The 22,193-nt window shown below is 45.3% G+C and overlaps 1 protein-coding gene across 1 annotated transcript in view; it reads right to left on the bottom strand.

Annotated features, from left to right (window-relative positions):
* Nucleotides 1-3,617: 3,617 nt before the first annotated feature.
* Slc6a2 (solute carrier family 6 member 2) overlaps nt 3,618-22,193 on the bottom strand; it is a 35,390-nt gene continuing 16,814 nt past the window's right edge. Inside the window, exons 4-14 of the mRNA XM_028788231.1 lie at nt 18,994-19,132; nt 11,867-12,001; nt 10,716-10,819; nt 9,478-9,602; nt 8,033-8,145; nt 6,852-6,980; nt 6,297-6,396; nt 5,308-5,408; nt 4,872-5,039; nt 4,190-4,261; nt 3,618-3,641 (exon numbers count right to left, since the gene is read on the bottom strand). Of these exons, the coding sequence (XP_028644064.1) occupies nt 3,618-3,641; nt 4,190-4,261; nt 4,872-5,039; nt 5,308-5,408; nt 6,297-6,396; nt 6,852-6,980; nt 8,033-8,145; nt 9,478-9,602; nt 10,716-10,819; nt 11,867-12,001; nt 18,994-19,132 (1,210 nt within the window). The remainder of the gene's footprint in view (nt 3,642-4,189; nt 4,262-4,871; nt 5,040-5,307; nt 5,409-6,296; nt 6,397-6,851; nt 6,981-8,032; nt 8,146-9,477; nt 9,603-10,715; nt 10,820-11,866; nt 12,002-18,993; nt 19,133-22,193) is intronic.

Genomic DNA, 22,193 nt, shown 5'->3' with positions numbered 1-22,193 from the left:
TGAACAGTCCGTGACACAGAGACAACGCAAATGAAACAGTCCTATTCACACAGGCATAGAGACAGTAGAGCAAGGACAGGCACCCCTGACTGACTTCACATTCACCAACCAGGGCCAGGCACCCCGCCTCTGGGCAGAGCTGAGGGTCCCCAGGCCTGCAAACACAGGACAGAGCGACACCCTCTGCTTTTTCAAAGCTACCCAAGTGGCAAAGTGACTGGGCTGGACTTGACTTCTTCTCAAACACCAAGGCTTTCTGGCATGAGATGAAAAGAAAACTCTGAAAAAGAGGAACCACTGGACATACAGGGATATCAAAGCCCTGCAGGCAGAAATCTCTATTTCTAAGCCCCAAAGATGGTTAGTTATGGGGTCACTTCTGGAAGCTTCTGCGGTGACATGCTTTCTTCATGGTGACTTTATTTTGGTTTATATTCCCTGTTTTACAGATGTGCCCTCCTGAACCCAAGGATGTAAAGCTCCTCTCTCAAGCCATAGCTAACTGACTGCAGAGCCACTCCTAATCAATTCTAAGCTCTGTGCTGCTTCCACTACACCAAACACCCACTCTGATCACTTCCTCGCCAAGTTTTAAAAGAAATAAACAAACGCATGAAATGAGTGAGTTTAATGGGGTAGAAATGATTTCTTTGGTAAGAACATGTCAATCTTACATTACCAAATCTAGCAAATCTAGACTGGATAACTGTGAGGCAGGGGACTGGCTTCCACCTGGTAGGGACCTTTGTTGCACAGGATGTCTGCAGTGACTTAGTCTCCACTTTCTCTTCTGTCTCACTTGAATCTAGAACAGACTGGCAGGTGGCGGCTGAGTAATGCTAACGTCTTGAACAAAGGTCTCACATATTAAAGAAAACAATTCTATAAAAATCCGATAAACTACCAAAAGTGTGGAGTGTCACACACAGTACTCAGGAACATGCTGGTCCTGGGTGATCCATACTTTAAAAAAAAACAGTCAGAACACAGAAGGCAAGCATTACTTATGGTAACTCATTAAGCCCCTTCTGGCAAGTGTGGATGGAAAGGTGAATACACGTGACCTCCTAGCACCTTCGTGAGAACCTCCAGGACTTTCTGGGTGTCTCGCCCCTCCCCAACTAGAGCACCTGGGCTTGGAGCCATGAACCGCTTTGTCACAGTCTCAGGAGCCGACTTTGCCACAAAGCACCATTGCTTTAGTCTGGGGCTCATTCGGCTAGCACCACATTTTCAACTTCAACTGCTCCCCCCCACCCCCAACCCGGGAACAATGTCTGCAGGCGAAGAGGCCACACAGATGGAAACGAAAAAATGGCGGCCCAGTGCTGATTCAAGGCACTCAAGCTTTCTGAGCATGTGCACTCGAGACAGTCGGGTGGACTCTTCCTCCTCAGGTCCCACTGCTCGAAAGGCGACTTATCTCAGGGAGCCAGTGGGAGGAGACGAGTAACAACCTTCTGCCCTCCTCCCAACACTGTTCTGCTAAGAAACACTCTTTCCCCCTAAGTGGGACTTTGTGTACTCAGTTTGGTGTCAGCCTGCGGCTGGGTAAACACGGAGTTCCCTGGTGCTCTGAACTGTGAAGACAAGATGGGGAAGAAGGGTCCACCCTAGGCAGCAGAGACCTTGAGCAAGTGAGATTTCTCATCTTCTCACTAGCGAAGTGAGGAGAGAGGAAGCAGACTTCCTTTCTACGGGGCGCTGGGAGGAAGTAAGAGTAAACGTGGATTGTTTAAATAACAATAATATAATATTTTAAAGGGAGCAACTGGAAAGTAATTACTACGCATGAGAAGTGTTGAGTTAGTTGATAACAGGACCCTAGCTTGTACCTACCTTGCAGTGGAGGGGAAAAGCCTTCCCTTCCCCAAAGCTCTAAGACATTTGTCAAAGAGGGATGACTTGATTTGACTTGGCCTGCTTATGTGGAATGACCAAATTTCCTCTAAGGAATAAGTCAAGGACCCTGATTCAGTAGGGAAATTTTGGGGTGCTCAAAATAAACCATCTCTCCATCCCCAGCTGCCCTCACCTGGCCTCTTTTTACAGCCTCCATGGGACATGGGGACATCCTAGTTTCTCCAAGTGCCTCCTACATGACTCCAATCACACATACACACACACACACATAGATACACACATATATATGCATGTGCACACACACATATATACATACATACATACATACATACATACATACATATACACAGACACACACAGACATACATACACATATATACAAACATACACACACACACACACACACACAACCTAGGAAGGCAATCCCACTTTCACAATGGCAATCCGTAATTCTAGATTTCAAAAAAGGGCATAAAAGTCTCAAACCAGAAACATAAATCCCTAGGAGATGCCATCAATTTACCAAACCATCCTTTCCCTCAATGAACTAAAACTAACCACCAGAGGGCACTAGTTGCAAGTTTGTGCCACTTGTGAATTTCCTGAGGCCTGGCCCCTCTAGTCAGAATATTCTCCCTGGACATGACAGGCTGTGCTGAGCTATAGTAAGTCCCATCATGCCCTCCAAGGTGCCAAGTCAAGTAAATAAGGAAACAGGCCATTTTCAGAGCCAATGGACTCCACTGCTCAGGACCCCCTATCTGCTGAGGTTCCCAGGGGAAGACCATAAAGAACCATGGCAGCCAATCAGGTTGCCTTAAGACTCCCACCTGGCCTCACAGGACGGATATCCCTGTGATGGGCACACATATCTGGCTTCAGAGGCACCCTGTCCCAATCCCTAGGAAAGTCTTAGGAAGTACCCAGATGTCTGACAGAATACGACTAGCAGGTGGCCTTGGCAGGCATGATTTGTCTAGTGGTTACCACCTTTCTGAAGCATCTGACTTTGGGGAACTTATTCATTCATTCATTCATTCATTGGTGGTACAGCTACATTCTTCCCCTAAAATCATAGTTTGGGGACTATCCAAACACCAGAAGTTAGAGTAATATTCTAGAATATACCAAAACCAGCCTTTGGTTAACTAGATAGCCAAGTCAGAGTGTTTCTGCCCAAACACCTGAAAACATCTACCAGCTGCATTTTCGGTGCAAATAAAGCCCCACTCCTAGACAGAGAAGCTCAGATACCAGAGTGGTGACTGGATAAATGGAAAGAAATGGGTAACCTGCACATCTTGGCCCCCACACAGACCCTGTCAGGCTTTGGTTGGGCTTTTGATATCTAACCAGAAGCCAATCTTCTCTCAGCCTGGGTGAACTGACGATTTCTTTTATGATCTGAAGTACAAGCAAATTGGGGAGGGGTTTCTGCCTGAGCCGTGGACTTCAGCTCAGGTGTGCTCCTAATGCAGTAAGCATGCTCTCAAGCCAGAGTTCCGGAATTCATGTCCCATTTCCTCCTTCCATCCTCTTCCTTGAGGCTCACCACACTTGCTGCCTCCAGGCCAGATGAACAGAAGGTGAACAAAAAACCAGAGTCACAGAATCATTAGTAACTGGGAAAATGAGAGCAGTGGGGAAGGTGTCTTCCAGGAGAGGAATCCCAAGGCGGTGCTGAATGGGGGCAAAGTGGATGCCCTGGACCTGGACGTTGGCACATGGGTTCCTCTTCTTCCTCAGGACCAGGTTCAGATAGCCAACCAGTGCCGCAACTGCAAAAGGAAAGCAAGGCCACTATAGTGAGGACAGAGACAATGGGACTTGGAGGACAAGGGGCCAGCTGGTTGGAGCCACATGAAGCAAAAAGCAGACAAAACAAATAGCCTTCTTACTGGCACAGACCTCAGAGTATCTTCCCTCATTGGTGCTAAGGCTGGATGCAAAGGAACCACCCCAAAAGGAGGAGGTGGGCAGGTACCACCCTCACTGCCTAGACCAGCAACACATTATTAATGCCCTGCAACTATGTCTTAAAGGTATAAAATGCTCAGCTTAGTTTGGTGACACTAACATGACAACCCAGAGTCAGAATAAAACGCCAGCACCTGGCATCCCAGGACTAGAAAACAGAACAGCAACAATCTCTAGGCTGGCTAGAGATACAGCAGTCTCACCTCCTGCCCCCTTCACCTTGGTCCCTAAAATGAAGGTGGCTGCCATCTTGGACTTTCCTGTGATCTTGCTTGAGGGCACCCAACAGGGTACAACCAGAACCCATCACATCCCGCCCCACCTAACCCAAGTTCAGCTCTGCATTTACCTGGAACTGTCTCACGTCTCTCTGGGCCACCAGATGGTGCTCATTCTCCGGGGTGATGCCGTAGGCCACTCTCTGTGAGAAGGAGAAGGAAGGGAGCCTCAGGAGCCCAGAGAAAGCAGCCCAGGGGTGAGGTTTTTGCCTTACAAAGTAGGGATATTTGAGAAGGCCACCAGCACTAGTTTGAACGGCCAAATAATGAGCGTCATAACATAACTAAGTCAGAAGTGAGTGAGTGTGTATGAATACACACACACACACACACACACACACACACACACACACACACAAATAACAAGTTCAGAAACCCCTGGTTTAGGCTGATCATATTGTAATGATTAGAAAAATGGTAGCAGGCTCAGACAAGAAGAGATGGGATATCTGATGACATTACACACATTAAAGGGGACAGGCATGGCTGACCTTTGCCTTTTTGTGTGAACAGCAGAAACAGCAGTAGTACTGGCAGGCAGAATGCATGAAGTACTTCCCATGGGCCAAGCTCATTACTTAGTACTCAAGTGTCCTTCTCTTCCAAGCTACACTGTATTATTCTCAGGTTACAGATATAGAAACCGAGGCTCGGGATGGGTTATCTTCTCTGCAAATGAGTATCCTCTATCTCTATCTTGCTTCAACAGAACAGCCACCTCCCATCCCATCCCACAAGCCACTCAGAGCTCACCTCCCAAAGGGAGCCCCGTATGCTGAAGAACTTGTAGATGACATAGGCAGGTACCAGGATCATGGATGAGAGGGCAATGCCCCACCCAACCCAGTTGGCCCAGGGAGGATAGACGTAGTCATCATAGGTGAGCGGCTTGAAGTTGATGATGCTGACCACCACCACAAACTGCAGGAAGGGAGCGGGCAGGGAGGGAAGATGGAGGCAGGAAGAAACGGGAGGAGAAATGAAAGTGAGGTTGGAGCCAGCACGACATCACCTGGAGGACCTGACTGGACACCCCTAAGGTGGAATAGCTTTCACCCACACTAAGGCCTGCATGACCAGGACTTCCAGATCCCAGGATCTCCTCCCTTAGACAATAAGTACGCACACCCTACCCCCAACCTGGCCTCACCCACCCTACCAACAGGTACCTCAGGCGCACCCTACCCACCAGGAGGAAGGCGGGGCTCACGAACTTCCAACACAGTCTCCAGTACAGGCCTGGCTTAAACCCCATCATCTGCTGGATGTCATTGCTGAACCTGTCCACACCTGTGAGCACATGGAGCAAGCGTGTCACAGAGAGCCCAGAGATGCAGGACTGGGGCCTCCACCTGAAGGCATTCCATGAGGTTCTGGCAGAGTGCAGGGCAAGGTGGCAGGAGATTGACACTGTGAAATGCAGGAAACCTGGCACACACTTCAATAATGGCAAACAAGGGAGAGGACAAACTCTGGGACTGAGTCATCTTGCATGTGTCACTCTGATTATCTTACAAGATGGAAGCCAGAGCTCAGAGAAGGGAGAAGACTGAGAAGCCAGGTGCCTCCATCCCAGCCTGGCTCTTTCCTCTAGCATAGACTTTCTGTGAAAAGTCCATCTGTCCATATGTTCATGCACATGGACACCCTCAACCAGAATCTAAAAGAGACTATCAAACTCTCTCACCATGATCTCTTCCCAAAAGAGTAAGAATGAGATTAACCAAGGGAAAATGAGCAGTTATGACACATTGGATGGTTTAGTAAATAAAATATAGGATATCTATTTAAATTTTAAGTTCAGACACATAATAGAAAAAGTCAGCATCAATAGATTCTATGCAATAGTTGGGTTCTATAGATCTAAAACTGTAGGTTCATTTTTTCAACTGAAGTTCAAGTTTAGCTGGGCATCCTGTTTTGTTTGTTCAAGCTGTCTGGTTTGGGGATCTGCAGCTCTCTACTGATTCTATTTCAGATACTGGTACTGGGTATCTCCCAGGTCTTAAAGCCCAATGAGCTTCAGATTGCACGAAACTCAGACCTATATTTAACAGGAGCTTCTGACCTCTGGAGACCCACCCAGATGGCTATCCTGAACATGAAAAATCCCTGTCCCCTTCCAGACAAAACAGACTTCAGAAGCCCTAGAGAGCAAAACTTGGAGCACTCACTCACCATAAAACCAGGAAACTCCAATAGCCTCCATAAGCACCGCAAACAGAATGGAGGTGCCTGCTGCAAAGGTGTCCAACAGAGTGAGGACATAAATCCCTCCCTGGGGCACAGAGAGAAAGGGCTTAAGTCATCCTTGGCTATAAAGAGTCACATTGACTACATCTACCAAATTCTACCCATCCTTATTCCCAACTGCTCAGGGTCCTGTTTACAAACACACGTGATGACAGGGCTAAGGTACAACTCAGTATGTCTGCATTTTAACCAACGGCTCTAGGAGCTGCTGGCTGGAAGTGTTTTGTTTGATGAGCAGTACGATAAGCTTCCAAGAAACTTCTGCTGGCTCTAAGTCAATGAGTGGTAAATAATAGTGCTTGAAGCTCATCAGCCCCAGATGTAGCAGAAGGCAAAGGGATCTACAGTCTTACAGATGGACTGTTTAACAGAGCCGTTGTGCTCAGCCTCACCTAGCCCACCCCAATACCAAGGCTGAATGTCTGGATTTTTTGAAACACAGTCCTAGAAAGCCCGAGACTGTCTCATGTCCAGCCTCACCTTGGTTATGCAAAACAATGCCAGAAGAAAGGTACTGATGGTGACAACACACGTGAAGAGTTTCCGGTGTCGCTTCAGGACCTGGAAGTCGTCAGCCAGTCCAGTGATGACTGCTTCCATGCCTCCCATCTATAGAGAACCAGGAAGGTAGGGTACAGATGAAGGGGTTCTTGTGGTTCAGTATCCACCTCAGTTACTTTCCAGAAAATAACAGACCCTGCCGTCCTCCCAAGCATCTTTTCCCTTTTTCTACCCCAAATTCAACCAAGTTCAGGTTAAATGGGATGGTGAAGAGCTAACTCTTGCCTGCCTCAGCACAAGTCCCTGACCCCAGCCTAAGTGGGTACCAATGAGGAATAAAGAGTAAGGGATACAGTTCCCAAATGATACACGCACATGCAAATAGGGCCTTCTGGAAACATCAACCAAATAACTTCTCCAAAGTGGAAACTTTATTCTACAGTAAATGACAAGAGTTCCTTGTTCCCTTTGAATCCCCAAGAAAAGTGATCACTTTAAATACAGACTCTTGGAGTCTATTCCTTGTGAGCCACTGTTGTGGCAGACAATAATCACACATGTCTCTTGCTCCTCCTCTCTGTCCTTGGTAGACATTGTTAATCAACACCAGTACTTTATCCTGGGATCTGGAATCAGCCTCAGACCCCTTTCCAACACACTGCTCTGGCAGATCCACCAAAGTGAAAAGCAAAGGCAGTAAGATCCTTTGGCTGGCCCCTCTCTATGTCATTTAAGAATGAATGGTGGAAACAGACATAAAAAAGATGTCAGGCACATGACTAAATAATAATAATAATAAAAATAAAGCAGAGATCTAGTAACAAAACGGGGTCCAAAATGTTTGAGTTGATTGTCAGTAATAAAATATAAAGAACGGGCAAGTGCCTGGCCACAGAACGTTCTATTCATGACCTTTCTGAAGTCCCCATCTGCACAAGCAGAATGTTGGGCTGGTGTGTCTGAGGCCCAGTACACTTTGGAGTTCCTCTAGGTTCCTGGCTTTGATCTAGGCTGTCATTTGGAAGGGAGACTCACTTCATTGTTTGGATTAAAATAGTGCCCTTTAAAACAGACACCAGACAGCAGCAGCCCTGCAAGGCTGAGTGCTGGTATGGGTTGCAGGGGTGGAGAAAGGTGTTCTGAGAAGGATCATCACTCACTGAGCTATCTAGCCCCAGAGCCAGGAGCATCAAGAAGAACAGGACAGCCCAGAACGTGGATCCCGACAGAGTAGAGATGGCTTCCGGATACAAGATAAACACAAGGCCAGCTCCTGTAAGAAATATTAGGACCTGATCAATGGCTGACATGCTCAATAAAGACTGCACAGAGCATAGGAGCTCTACCCTAGCCTCAGGACATTTGGTCAGGCATGGGTGGGCAGCACAGACTTGGGATCTTGGAATGAGTGATGGAGCCACAATTCAGTTGTGCTATTGTCTGAATCTCTGTTTCCTAAGCTGCCCTGTGTCAGACTTGATCTCCAGCTGGCGCAATTGTGTAGCGATTTGAACCTCAAGAAATGAGGCCCAATGTAGTCTTCCACTCTTTGAGGATGCACTCTTGTAGGAGATCCTGGGACCCAAGCTCTTTTTCCTCTCTCTGCTTTACACCTCGCCCGTTAGATGAACAGATTGTTCCACCATGTGGTCCCACCGAAGGCCCCAAAGCAAGAGCACCAATTAGACATTGTGAGTCAAGTAACCCTGTAACTTCATACATCAGTTAGCTTGAGGACTTTGTTACTAGTAATACAAAACCAAGGAACACAATCTGTATATCAAACAAGCAGCAGAGAGAGCAGTATCTTGCCTGAACAGCTTTAAGTCATGTGTGGCCAACCTGCCTTCCACTCTGTGGAGTTCTACTCTGATTCTCAGAAATTCATGATACTCAGGATCCATTAAAGGTTGCCCTTCCCAGGGTCTCCTCTTCCTTATGGCCTTAAGAATACAGAAGGCCATGGAGAAGAACACAGGTTCCAGAGTCAGGCTGTCTGGGGTCAAATGCTAACATCACCTCTCACTAGCTCATATGCAGCTTACATCCTCAATCCTTCATCTTTAAAGAGAATCTATTAACCCCTGCCTTGCAGCTTTGTGAGAACTACGTAGAACTACAATGCCATGTTTTGAATGTAGTTTATCCCCACTGAACTTTGTGCCCAGGCTTGCTCCCCAAAATAGTGATGTCAAGAGGGCTGAGGACCTTAAAGATTTAATTAGATGTTAGTGAAATTAAACCTCTTTTTTTGGGAGTTCCTACTTTCTAAGAGTTAAACAGGCTTTCAGGGAGTAGGTTGCTATAAATCAGGGATGTCCCGACAAGGATGATCCTTTTGACCCACAGACATTTCTACTACTTTCCTACAGTAAGATAAACAGATATGACCTATGATAGAAGTCTAACTGATAACCAATCTCCACGCTCTGGACTTCCAGGGGTGTAATTTAGCTAAGGTTGCCAGGGTGACAGCCTCAAGGGAAAGTCCAACAGATAGGAGTCCAGAAATCTCCTTAGCCAGTCTTCTCCAACTACAGAGGCATTATGAAACCAGCTCAGTCTTTCTTCATTTAGCTGGAAGCAAAGTGGTTTGGCCACCTACCTTCAGTGGCAACATCCTCAATGTTGACCTTATGTTCATGGGCCATGTAACCAAGGATGGAGAAGATGGCAAATCCAGAAATAAAACTGGTAACACAGTTGATGGTACTGGTCAGCAGAGCATCCCTGGTAGAGAGAGAGGCTGCTAATGACAGTCCACATGACTCCATCCCTACTCTGCCCACAAACCACTGGCCATCTATGGAACTTTCAGCCTGATCCAGCCTCAACGGTAATCCCTCCTTTCCATTGTCCTCCCATCACATGGACTCCAAAGCCTTGCCATCCCTGGGTAAGTACTTGGTTCAGTGCATAGCAAAGAGCTAACCAAAAGCATGCAGTAAACTCTTGGGGATCAGAGTTATTCTTTCCATAAGTAAACTCTGTCTTCCTCTGTCTCCTACCTCCTTGCATCGTCATTTCAGAGTGTTGCTAAGATGAGACACCCTTCCTTCTTGTCTTATTTCTAATGACCTTTAGCATATACTTGTCTTAGCAAGCACAACAAAGCAGCTCATTAATCCACAGACACACTCCCTCCTGTCCTTGTCCATGCCAATGCCACTCCTTACCATAACTTATGCCATCCACTCTACATCTGCCTACCGTAATCTCAACTATCCTCCCAGACTTGCCAGGCTCTTAATGGTGGCAGCCTACTAAGGGAATGGCCACCCCATTTTCTAAAACCTCTCCCGGCTGAACGTTCATCCTGTTCTTTCTTGAATCAAAGATAGTTACTCTGCCTTAATTGTTAAATGGAATGAGAGAGGGAGACCCAAATCTTTCCCAGCTCTAAAGTCCCCATAGCACAGGGTCTGGAAGAGGTAGCATTAGGTTTTCATTGATCCAAACTGGAGGTCTCTTTTATGTCTGTCTGCCTGAAGTCTTACTTCTGAGCTAGCTAGCCCTCACAAGCCTATTCTTTCTGCCCGTTCATGACAGAGTGTCTGAAGAACAAAGTCAGACAGCTTCATCATCTCTTGAAGTCATGCTGTGCTCCTCAGTCACAGTCTCCTCAGTCACAGTGAGCCTTCCCTATGGGCTCCTATAGCTGCTTAACCTCAACTTTCCCAAGATGTGTCTTCTATTTAAATCTTCTCCTTGGACCACATCAAGGATCTCAGAATGACCAGGATGGTCTACAGGGGACAGTCTCGTCTAGATAAAGTCCTCTCAGTTCCTACAAGAGTCAACAACAAGATTTCTAGTGCTGGCAAGCACTAAAAGGGTACTTACCTATAACAGTTGTTGTCAAATTTATTGTAACTGGCAAATGCAATCAAGACTCCAAATCCAGCCCCCAGGGAAAAAAATATCTGGGTTGCAGCATCAATCCATACCTGAAACCAGTAAACAAAACTCATCATCATTTCTACTTCTTACAGACTGGACAACCACCCCGAGAGGGCTGTAGACTAGGAAATGTGGTCTGAAGCAGACATAGACAGCTATAGTAACATCCTGGAATCTTCCTAGATTCTCCTGGCATCAGACACCAGAGTAATCATGTCCTGGTGGATCCCAATGGATCCATTTAATCCCCAGATTTTCAAGTAATGTAACAAACTAGAAATTCTAGGCTAGAATGTTGACAGGGCAAGACCAAAGGGTTCTGTCCATCTCAGGAGTTATAAAGATGGAATCTTAGGAAGATAGTGACTTCTACTGGACTTCTTGATGTAGATGGTGGCAACCAATAGGAGCCTTTGGACACAATGGAGTTTACTTCTCTATCCACCCTCCATGGTAACAAAAGTAGATGGCTGGTAGACTAAAGATTTAAGTGCTTCTCCAATCTCTATATATAATGGTTTGGCCCTTTATAGTCAGTCTCACCTCTCCAATATGCAAGGTTGGAGATACACTATCTATTTATTTATTTATTATAATATTTATATTTTGCATAGGTGTATATTGTATATATTACATATAATACATGATAATTATATCTGTACACCTAAACTAAGGTGGGATAATATCTGCCATGTCTCTACTTGATATTATTCTGGATTTCCCCAAACCTTCCACTATAATGGGGAGAAGGCAGATCCTTTCACTGAGACTGCATGAAGGACTCAGTGCCTGCATAGCTGACTGGGTGAAGGGAAGCTAAACAGGTGCAGAACCCACAAAACCCTGCTCTGTTTCACAAGCTTCAAGGTGACCTGTGGCCTGTGGGCTATCATCTTCCTAAGAGTCACACAGGAAAGAGGCTGCTTCTTGGTCCTTGATCTACAGCATAGTGGTAAGCTAGACACTCAACTAAGAAAGAAGCATATTTAAATGTGTCTCTCTTAATGCTGTGTTACTGCACTTGTCACCTCCCAATCCTAAAAACCCTCCCTCCACTTGGCTATTGAGTAGGTACTTGGTCCCTGGGCACTCACTGTGGCCTCCTTGAGGCGGTAGAAGTCAATGTGCAGGTAGGCATTGATGCCATTGGAGGCACCAGGCAGTGTGACGCCATGGACCAGGAGCACAAATAGGACAAAGTAAGGCAGGGTGGCTGTGATCCAGACAACCTGAGCAATAGACAAGATGGCTGTTAGAATCCTACCCTGACCATGACCTGGGGAGGTACTAGGACAAGGACACCAGGTCTTTTCTTGAACTGCAAACATGCCATCACCACTTCTCTTCTCCTGGTGTTGGAGGTGCCGTCAGGGTCAGAACCTTGGACCCAAGGGACAGAACAATGAAGAGATGCAGGACTCCCTTGGAGAAGCTCAGAACTGATGGAGTCAGTCACTGAGAGAATAGAGATGAGATGGAAGCTAGGTCACCAAGAGCAAAAACTAGGTTCTCAAAGCCCCTAATGGCTCATTCTCAACAGAGCTGCCTCTCGAGACTGCTTTGCACTATTTTATATGGAATCAAGCACACTCACAATGTAAGGTGGTATCGGCCCTGTCAGCCTTGCTTCTGTCACACTACAGACATGGGTTGTTACACCCAACTTTCAGGCAGGGTATTTAAAAGTTCCAGTCCTCCCCCTCCCTATTTCCCTCCCCTCCTTTGCTGCTCGTCTTCCCCTTTAGTCCTTCCTTCTTTATGTATATGTGCTTTTATTTCCTTCAGTGTTGAGAACAGAGCCCAGAGGGTAGAACCCAGAGCTTTCCACACGTCAAGCAAACACTCTAGTACTGAAATACATTTTTTTTCTTTATGAGACACTGCCTCACTTGTAGCCCAGGCTCTCTCAAATTCATGGTCCTCCTGCCTCAGTCTCCCAAGTGCTGGGATTACAAACATGTACATAAAACTTAGCTTCTCTTTTTTTTCTTTATTCATATTTTCAGTACATCCTCTCAAGTCTGGTACATGCTACTGGGCAGAAAACAGAGAAAAAAAATTCTCCATTTCAGTAGGAGCAGATTGAGACCAAGACAAAGTATCTTTGCAGAAACACAAAAGAGAAGAAATTACCTTCAGACTCAAAACAGATAGCGACACCCTTCCCTTACTTGAAGGACCAGAGAAAGGAGTGACCAGGAGGGTTGTCAATGTCACTGATCCTTCATGCTCTTGACACATTAAAGTACTCCGGGGGAGTTATAATCAAGAATGTGGAAGACAATCCCCAGTCCTGGGATTTGAGGTTTAAATGGTCTAAGGTACTGTCTCAACTCCAGTATTTTTTCCCAACTGAGGTCAATGTGTAGCTAAGGTTAATGTCTTCACTCTTGATAGAAATGTAGGCTGTAGCATTTTCTTTGCAGAAAAGCTGTGCACCAAACTGGGTCAGGGCTGGGTAGTCAGACCTAAAGAAGACAATGTTGAAACAGGAATGGACATATAGCTTAAAGACCAAGCTGTTCTTTCCCTACAGCTCAGGAACTCTGCCTCCTAAAGAATTCATACACCACCCTGGGTAGGACATGGCTGAGACTAACGTTCTTTGTCAGCCTAGAAAGATGTGGGGCCAAACCAAAAATTGACATATTAGTGTCAAACTCCCACATTTTTCCATACTCATGTTTAGAGGCTGGAATTTATCTTCCTGATTTTCTTACTCCCAGGATATATGGTTCTTTTAAAATGTTTGTTAGGTGAGTAAATGAACAGTCATAGGTATGAAAGGTTGCATTAGAAAATGAGACAGATGGCGGGATGTAGAATGGGCTTTGGTTAAATGAATGGATGGATGGGTAGCTAAGTGGGCAGATGGTTGAGTGAAGGAATGGAAGAATGCAAGAGCAGATGAGTTACAAACCAGAAGGTTAGTGAATGACAGTCAACAGAAGAATGAAATCATGAGCAAATGAGTGCGAAAGGAAACACAGTGAGTAGACTTTCCAGTGGTGAGCACATCTGGTTCAGAGGGAACGAGGACAACTCTCCTACTTTATGGCATCCAGTCAGTCACTCCCCAGTTCTATGAATATCTTTGAGAACATGGGCTTTGGAGTCTGTGTTCTTTGAGGAGTCATGGGTGCAGCAGAAACATGGCAGACAAACTTGATAACAAATGGGGGAGAAAACCATGCCCTTGAAAGAGAGACTGTTGCATCTGGGTGGCCTCATACTGGTCTCAGATGATTCAGTTTCTCAAACTGGGGCAAGTAGATCCCAACCCTTGGCAACAAGAACAAAGAAGAGCCATTATCCATCCTTATCCTAACAGTTACAGTTTCCTGCCACTCATGTCAACAGCTGTGGCCCAGATGCACTGTCCTGCCCAGGAGGCTGGGTGTGACCACACTCCTCCCATGAAAACAGCACCCAGTGTTCTGACTCCAAGGAATCTCCCATGGATCCTGAGGAGCTCCTACACTGGCCATGAATGTGGCTCCAACACAGATTTAGTTTTCTGAAGGAACATATGTGGTTATGATAGAGCTGACAGTGAGTGTGTCAAGCATCAAGAAATGCCCACACATTCAAAGTTAAAGCTTTTAGTGGCAAACATGTTTTCAGACATCTAGGGTATTTGTCAAAAACTAGAAGACATCTTCCTCACATCCGTGTGCTCTCCTGTACACACAGCAAAGGAAGAGACCTATGAGCTCTGCTATCTCCATCCCAGACTTCCTTTTCAGCATGAGACAAAAACCAAAATGAGTAACTCTTTTTTCTTTTCCTTTTTCTTTGTCACTTCGAACACACTTTTTTTTTGTTGCTGTTATTTGGTTTTGATTTTTTTTTTGAGTCATGGTGTCACTAGGTGGCCCTGGTTAGCCTGCTTTCATAGACCAGGCTAGCCTCAAACTCATAGGCATCTGCCTTACTCTGCTTCCCAGATGCTGGGATTAGAGGCATGTTCCACTATGTCCATCCTGGAACATCAATTATGACCCACTTAGATGTGTCTGTGGATAATCTCTGATGTTCTACAGTACCAAATTTAATCTAATAGCTGATCGTAAAACTGAGGAAGACTGGCCTGTGGCTCATAAAAGAAAAAACCACCAGATAGTAGGGTTCTCCAGTCAAAGTTGTCCAGGGAGAGGCTAAGGTTCCATTATTGAAAATATGCAAGCCTAAAGCCTTGCCATGCATCCAGGTATCAGCCCAAGGATAACCTTGGTCAAGGTGATGTCCATAGATCACTAGCATTGATGTCATCCAAAACCTCATCAGAAATGGGAGCCTCTTATCCCATCCATACCAAATAGATTCTCTGCAGGAAAGATCAGAAATCTGAGCTTTAGCCGGGCGGTGGTGGCGCACACCTTTAATCCCAGTGCTTGGGAGGCAGAGGCAGGTGGATTTCTGAGTTCGAGGACAGCCTGGTCTACTGAGTGAGTTCCAGGACAACCAGGGCTACACAGAGAAACCCTGTCTCGAAAAAAAAGAAAGAAAGAAAGAAAGAAAGAAAGAAAGAAAGAAAGAAAGAAAGAAAGAAAGAAAGAAACCTGAGCTTTATCAGGGTGCTCCTCGGGGTCATGTTAGACCTGAAATTGGAGAAGCTCTGGTGGTGGTCATGCTCCAAAACTGGGAATATAGATACCCATACTCCTAAGAGAAAGCTCCCTACAGTTTGTGACCAGCTAGCCTTGCCTACTTGGCAAGTGCCAGACTAGTGAGAAACCATGTCTCAAACAAACAAACAAACAAACAAACAAGTAAAACCAAGCACAGTGCTCAAGGATGACAATCTAAAGTCTTCCCTTTGGGCCTTACAAGTCCACACACATCCAAATACATATAGACACCCAACACACATACAAACATACACATGGGCACACAAATAAGAACTAGAATAAATAACAAAATCATGTCCACTCTGTATCCCTGTAAAACTTCATTAGCTTTTCCAGGTTTAGGATTTGTAGTCTTTGAACCAAATTTTGGGCCCATTTTCACTAACAATGAAGATAGTTTTTTATAGACAAGAATTTATAGGGTATGGCATAACGGTAATGTTGCTTAAGAAAATAGGGTGCTATAAATAGTTAAGTGTAAGCATGGATCATGTGCAAATCACTCTGCTCTGTGTAACTTAGTCAGGTCAACTCATGAAGGCAAGCCAGGATGAGCTTGGATTGACACAGAAGGGGGAAGACAGCTAGAATTTTGCCTTGACCACAAACGAAAATGCAAATCACAGCAGCGGCAACTACAAAGCTTTTTAATCAATTAAATTTTCTAAAGCTCAAATAATCTCTAAATTTGTCTGGCTTTCTCTCTTTTCCCATTCTACTGCATCTGCTAGAATTCAGGACATCGTCCATCTATTCCAATGGCCTATGTGTTCCCATCTTCCAAGAAGCCCAAAAGCTGGCAGTGAAGCAGATAATGAGGAATGGCTGGATCTGGCCAGCTCTGTCATCCCAGCTCGTCTCCCTGGAAGAGGAGCCTCTGAGCTTTCTCAAAGTGTGGTGGAGTGTGTAAACAGATTGTGTGGGAACTCAGAAGAGGGGGAGGCAGGCCCTGCTCCTGATCTCTTCTGACACCCTTCTACTTTGAAGTGGTCACTGGGCCAACACAGCTGCCACTGTGTGTGTGGTCTGCGGTACCCCCTCACCCCAGCTCAGACTGTGCCCTGCTCCCACCTTCCCAAGAGTCAAGCAGTCAACAAATCGTCCTTCCAAATCATCTTCACTTGCACATGTTTTACTCATTCCAGGCGTCCTCTGTGACTCTGGAGAATAACTAAGAAAAACTTGTGTGCTTTTCCAGAAAGAAATAAGCAATATTCTCAGATTCCTCATCAGCCAGTTTATAAGAAACAATTAAAGACAGGGTACTGGAATGTCCCATGTGAAGCTGATTCTAGAAATAACTTCCTCACGGACTACCTGAGGCCTCTATGTGCTCAAACCTCATAACTCAGGGGGACTTACACAGATGAGAACCCTGGTTTTAGTTGACTCTGCAGGACCAAGCACATCCCTCTTCGTGTCTCCACATGGTTGGTGCTTTGATGGTGAAACACTCCTCAATTCAGAAAGTACATTCAGCAAGAGGAACAGAGCATGTTCAAGCACTACTGCTCCTGCTGATAGCTTGGTAACACCAGGCTCCCTGTAGGCAGCGTATGGTCTGCTCATGACTGGGAGGAACAAGGTTGGGCTCTGTATTAGAATACTAGTGGTTCACATTCACCTTCTACAGCTCATAGGATGGGCTATGTGGCCTGCTCCTGGTGCCAAGGGCAGCACAGAGAAACCTAAGCAGGGCTTGTCCAGGGCTTCCACACCTTGACAACTTTGCTCACAGGTACTTCCAGAGAAACTCTTTCCCTTTTTTCTCACTTCTACCCATGCCTGTCCGGACAGGGGTAGCACAAATATCACTTTCTCTGCACACCTTTCTCTCGGCTGACAGAGCGTCCACTGCCTGCAAATGCAGCATCTCTGACTTTCTGACCATGATCTATAGTAAGAAATATTGCCTACCTCAAGTCAAACATTCAACTAGCTTCGTCTATCTGGTGAGATGTAGCTACCTGCTAAGTTAGCTTAATAATACCTTAAAAGCCTACAGTTTATATTTTTTATTAAGGAATAACTGACTGCCTAATGTAAAATTATTTCTAAGGGTAATGTTAAGTTTAAAACAAAAAAGCAAACTACACAATGACAAGTGTAATTTGTGGCCACAAGTGATTACTTTAAGGAGGCTACAGATAGATACTTCTGGATAGACACTCAAAATACTGCACCTCTGGGTCAACCACAAGCCCATCAGGAACACAAACAGGAGAAAGAAATGGAGGAAAGCTGTCTTCTATTTATATACTGCTAGTCTTCGCATCTAAAACAGCACATAGTAGGTGTCCATAAAAGCATAGTAAGTTGAGCTAAGTATTTAATAAAGTCCCTGAAGTTTACCCACTCATCTTTCAACCCATTACTAAGCATTTACTAAGACCTACTCTGTGCCAAACGTTAGATGACAGTGATCCTGGACTGATTTTGACATTGAGACAAAGAGCAAACATGATGCAAATAGAAACTGGAAGAACTACTTCATACAGGGTCTCTTCTGCGTGAAGTGTGCTCTGGGAAGTCGACTGTCATGACGTGAGATGTCCAGGAAGCACAGAAAAGCTACACAGAAAGAATCCCACACCACTGACTGATAGCTCCAACTCAGCTCTCAGACAGCCTCAACCAGCTAGGATGTTCCAGTCTAGTCAGGTCTCCAGTCATATGGCCCAGGCAGTAGCACACAGAGTGGAAAAACCATCCGTCCGAGCCCAGTCAATTCTCAGAATTGAAACAGGATTAAGATGTTTGCCATTTTAACTCTCTCTTCTTAGGTATGGGGCTTGTTCCAAAGCCTTATCTAAACAAAACATTAGAAAGAACACTTCCTAGCTATATCACTTGAATTACAGTTGAGTTCTTCCAGACTGCATACAGTCCCTGGGAGATTGTTATTCCTATATTAATCCCCAAGCTAAGAATCATCAGGAGCCACTCCCTAAATATACTCCATCTCAGAGAGGTGACCACAGAAGGCAGCAGCATCCAAGTTCAAAATGCCACCTCACTGAACTGCTAACCTGTATTCTTTTCCTAAGTGTCTAGTGTGGGAACCCAGCAATGTATTAGAACCAAGGCACACATCTAATTACCTTTCAAAACATTTTCTTCCAAACATTCAGCATGGACTTACTGAGTCTATAGTAAAGCAAATTGTCAATTTCCCAAGTAAGCTGCAATGCATACATGCAGTTTTAGGTGAGAATTCAAGGCCAAAGATCAGTCAGTAGTTGTTTTAACCTTGGTCTCAGACCTTCGAGGGTGCCCAGGCTCTGATCTCTGCTATTATAGAAGTTTTCAAGAAAAAATGTAAGGAGGCCTGATCCAGTTGCAGCCCTTTACCCTGCCGTTGGGCAAAGTCGGGCTCTAGGGTAACAGATTTGTCTACATAGAGACGGATGAGAATGCAACCTGAACTTGTGCTCCTAGACCCGCCTCTTTGCACTAGCCACATGGTTGTGGCTAGGAGAATACACACACACACACACACTCTGCATGCACGCATGCATGTGTGCGTGCACACACCACCTGTGTGTCTTTCCAAGACTACCCTCACAGCTGAAGAGGCACAGAGACATTACCTTTCCTGATGTCTTCACTCCTTTCCAGAGGCTGAAATACAAGACAACAATGACGACCATCAGGCAGAGCAGCAGTTGCCACTGAGGCAGGCCGATATCATGGATCCCACTACTCTCATGCAGGTGTAGGACACCGCGCCTGTGAGCAGGAGAGAGGACAGCATCAGGGGGGATGACCATTGCCTGGTGATGGTAAGAGGATTCGTCATTCTCTGTAATTCTAGGGTTCTTGTGTGAGCCGGGTCTGGTCAGCTATGGCCTGCATTTAGGATGGCCTGCTCAAGTGCCACCTGCTAGCTACGGAAACACGGTGATAAGACAGGGAAACCCCCTATTCTCCAGACTGCGTTTTCTAAACTACCAGCCCTCAGTAGGAGGCAGAACGCTGTTCACACACACTACAACCCTAGAATGTTGATATCTACCATTTGTAGAATTAATGTTCACACACACACACTAACCCCAACATGGTAATATCTACCATTTGTGGAATTAATGTTCACACAAGCACAACAACCCCCAAAACAAAAATCCACCATTAGTAGAATGAATGGAGTATAGGGTGTTATGCAGCATCTATCCTCATGGAGATGGACCTTTCCCATCTTATGACCATGACAGACAAACAAATGAGCATGTTCTCTCTGATTCGATTCATATGAAGTTCTTTGAAATATGGAAAATTGATCCAGATGGTTAGAAGTCACTCTGGGCTGGAAGAGAGGGTGGTCAACCAAGAAGAGACTCATGGGTACTTGTAGGGACCATGATTCCTGGGATGGGTGTTAGTCATATGGCTATGTTCAGTTGGTGACAGTCTCTAAGCTCTCCCTTTATGATATGCATTTCTTTGTACTATGTTGCCCTTCAATAAAAGGCATTTAAATTACAAAAACAATCAGTGTAAGCATTTTGAAAGCCTGGGGCTTTCAAGACCCCACATACCATGTACAGAGAGAAAATGAGAGACAGAACAGCAAGGAAAATGACCACTTGCTAATTAGGACCCAAAGCCACTTGATGACATGGCCAAATGAGAAAGATGGATAGATAAAATAGGAGATCAAGCCCCTGGAACGGGGTGTCCCACAGGGCACAGACGCTCACCAACAATACACACCCTAGAAAGTCAAGCAAGCAGAACAAACAGTACCTTAGTGGGGCCTTGGACAACATCTATACCATGCTTTCCTCTCCAAAGGGTGCTGTAGGCTGGCCCATTTGGGCTATAAACACACTCAGGAAGCCTCTGGCTTTCAACCCTGCCACAGTGAGGTTATATCCAACATCAGCAGTAGCAGGAAGTGTAAAATTACTATAAAGAGTAGCTTTGTTAAGAGGGGTCAGGAAGCTGCAGGAGCCCCCAGAGTGGTCTCTGCCTCCTTTCCTCACTCAAAGGCTGCAGCTGCTGACAATTGCTGCCTCCAATGTCCTTTCCTTCAGGAGGGTTCCTCAATCACCCTTTGCTTACATCTTTAACCCTTTCAGTTCCTGTGGCTCCTGACTCATCTGGCAGAAGAGCTTCTACATGAGACACCAAGACTGACTACACAGTTGCACCTCAGTATCCCTGGGGGATTGGTTCCAGGACCTTCCATGGATACTGTAATTAGTGGGTTCCCAAGTCTCTTAGATAAAATGACATTTTATTTGGTATTTCTTACCCAGGTCCTTTTGTACACTCTAAATCACCTCTAGGCTGTTTTAAACACAGTAGCAGTAAACGTGCCATTCTGTATCACTACAGAGACAAAGACAAGACACAAACTTTTGTCTGTACCTGCTCAGAATAGACACATTTTCAAAGAGTGATATGGAGGTTCACTGCACAAAGGTCTTCTCAGAAAGAGAGGTAGATAAATTACTACTGCCCAGGTCTGGCAGCTACATGTTGGATTCAGCACAGGCAAATGTCCTAACCTCTTTTTACCAAGTCCAACCATCTGTCTTCTATTTAAAATAGTATGAGTACCCAGAGACACCCCAAGGAGATCTAGGGAGAAAAGTTGAGTTTCCAGCACGCTTTTGCTTCTCCTAGTAAGCCTGCATTCCACTTGTGGTAAAAATCCCAATTCTCCAGGTCCTTCATACTGCCCGGGCAACCTCCCATTTTTCCCACGTAGACACTTCACTTGCCTGTGTGTCATTTTGCAGATGTCTGTGTTCAGCTTCAGATAGTTATCAATCATACTACATGTTATAACGAAGCCGCAGGTCCATATACTATCCTTCCTTAGAATAAAACACTAATTCAAAAGAAACACTGATGCTAAAAAATTGTATACATCTTAGGTAGAAAGAAGTTACACACACACACACACACACACACACACACACACAGACACACACACACCCCTTCTATGTCTTCTTCTTCATCCTTTTCTTTCTTCAGTTTCCTTCCTCTTCTCCTCCTCCATGTCCTAAGAGAATTATGAGATAGGGGCTTTAATTTGAATATAATTTGGAATCTGCCAGGGACACCAGTTGTTCATGTAGTCCCACCTCAGAGCACCTTCCCTCTTCAGCAATCGGAGTCTCAATTCACATATCAGTATTAATTGTCTAATGTCAAACTAAATCTTTCTGTTTGTTGTTGTTGCTGCTGTTTGATTGCTGTTTCACTGTGTACCCCAGGCTGGCATCGAACTCATGGCTTTCTTTCCATGCTTCATGCTCCCATGACAAAATAATCTATTTTTTTTCAAAGATGTTTTATATCATAAAGCAATCTGCTGCTATCTTCTCACTTCTAACCAATTAAGTCAAACCTCTGTGAAGTTGGAACTTGGGTAGTAAAGTCTTTGATTGGCCACTAAAGGTTGAACCCACTAAGTGCTGCATTTATCCATTCTGTAATTCATTCATTCGTATCAGATGTCTAGTACTTGCAAGAAAATGAAGAGAAGTTGAAGAATGTGGGATGGAAGTGAAGTTATCCAGGCTTCCCCAGAGGGCCCTGTCCCCAGATCCTGTATGACCTGACCCCATGTTTAGTACCAAGCCTTTTGTAGCTCAGCTTTGATCCAGGTTGTGTGTTAGAGGCAGGTGACTTCATCAAACATGAAGCTCCCAGGATAGGGGCAATGCAAATAGGATCATGCAAACATCGCCACTCCTGGGCTGTCTCCCGCTCATGAAGGATTCAGCTGCAGAATGTGGGCCATACCCTGAGCCCAGGAGATGCCCCACAGAGGGCAGCT

Source organism: Grammomys surdaster, unplaced genomic scaffold (genome assembly GCF_004785775.1).
Source record: "Grammomys surdaster isolate TR1022 unplaced genomic scaffold, NIH_TR_1.0 125739, whole genome shotgun sequence".
Classification (NCBI taxonomy): Eukaryota; Metazoa; Chordata; class Mammalia; order Rodentia; family Muridae; genus Grammomys; species Grammomys surdaster.
Note: the sequence above shows the minus strand (reverse complement) of the source record. Positions and strands in the feature narration are given on the sequence as shown.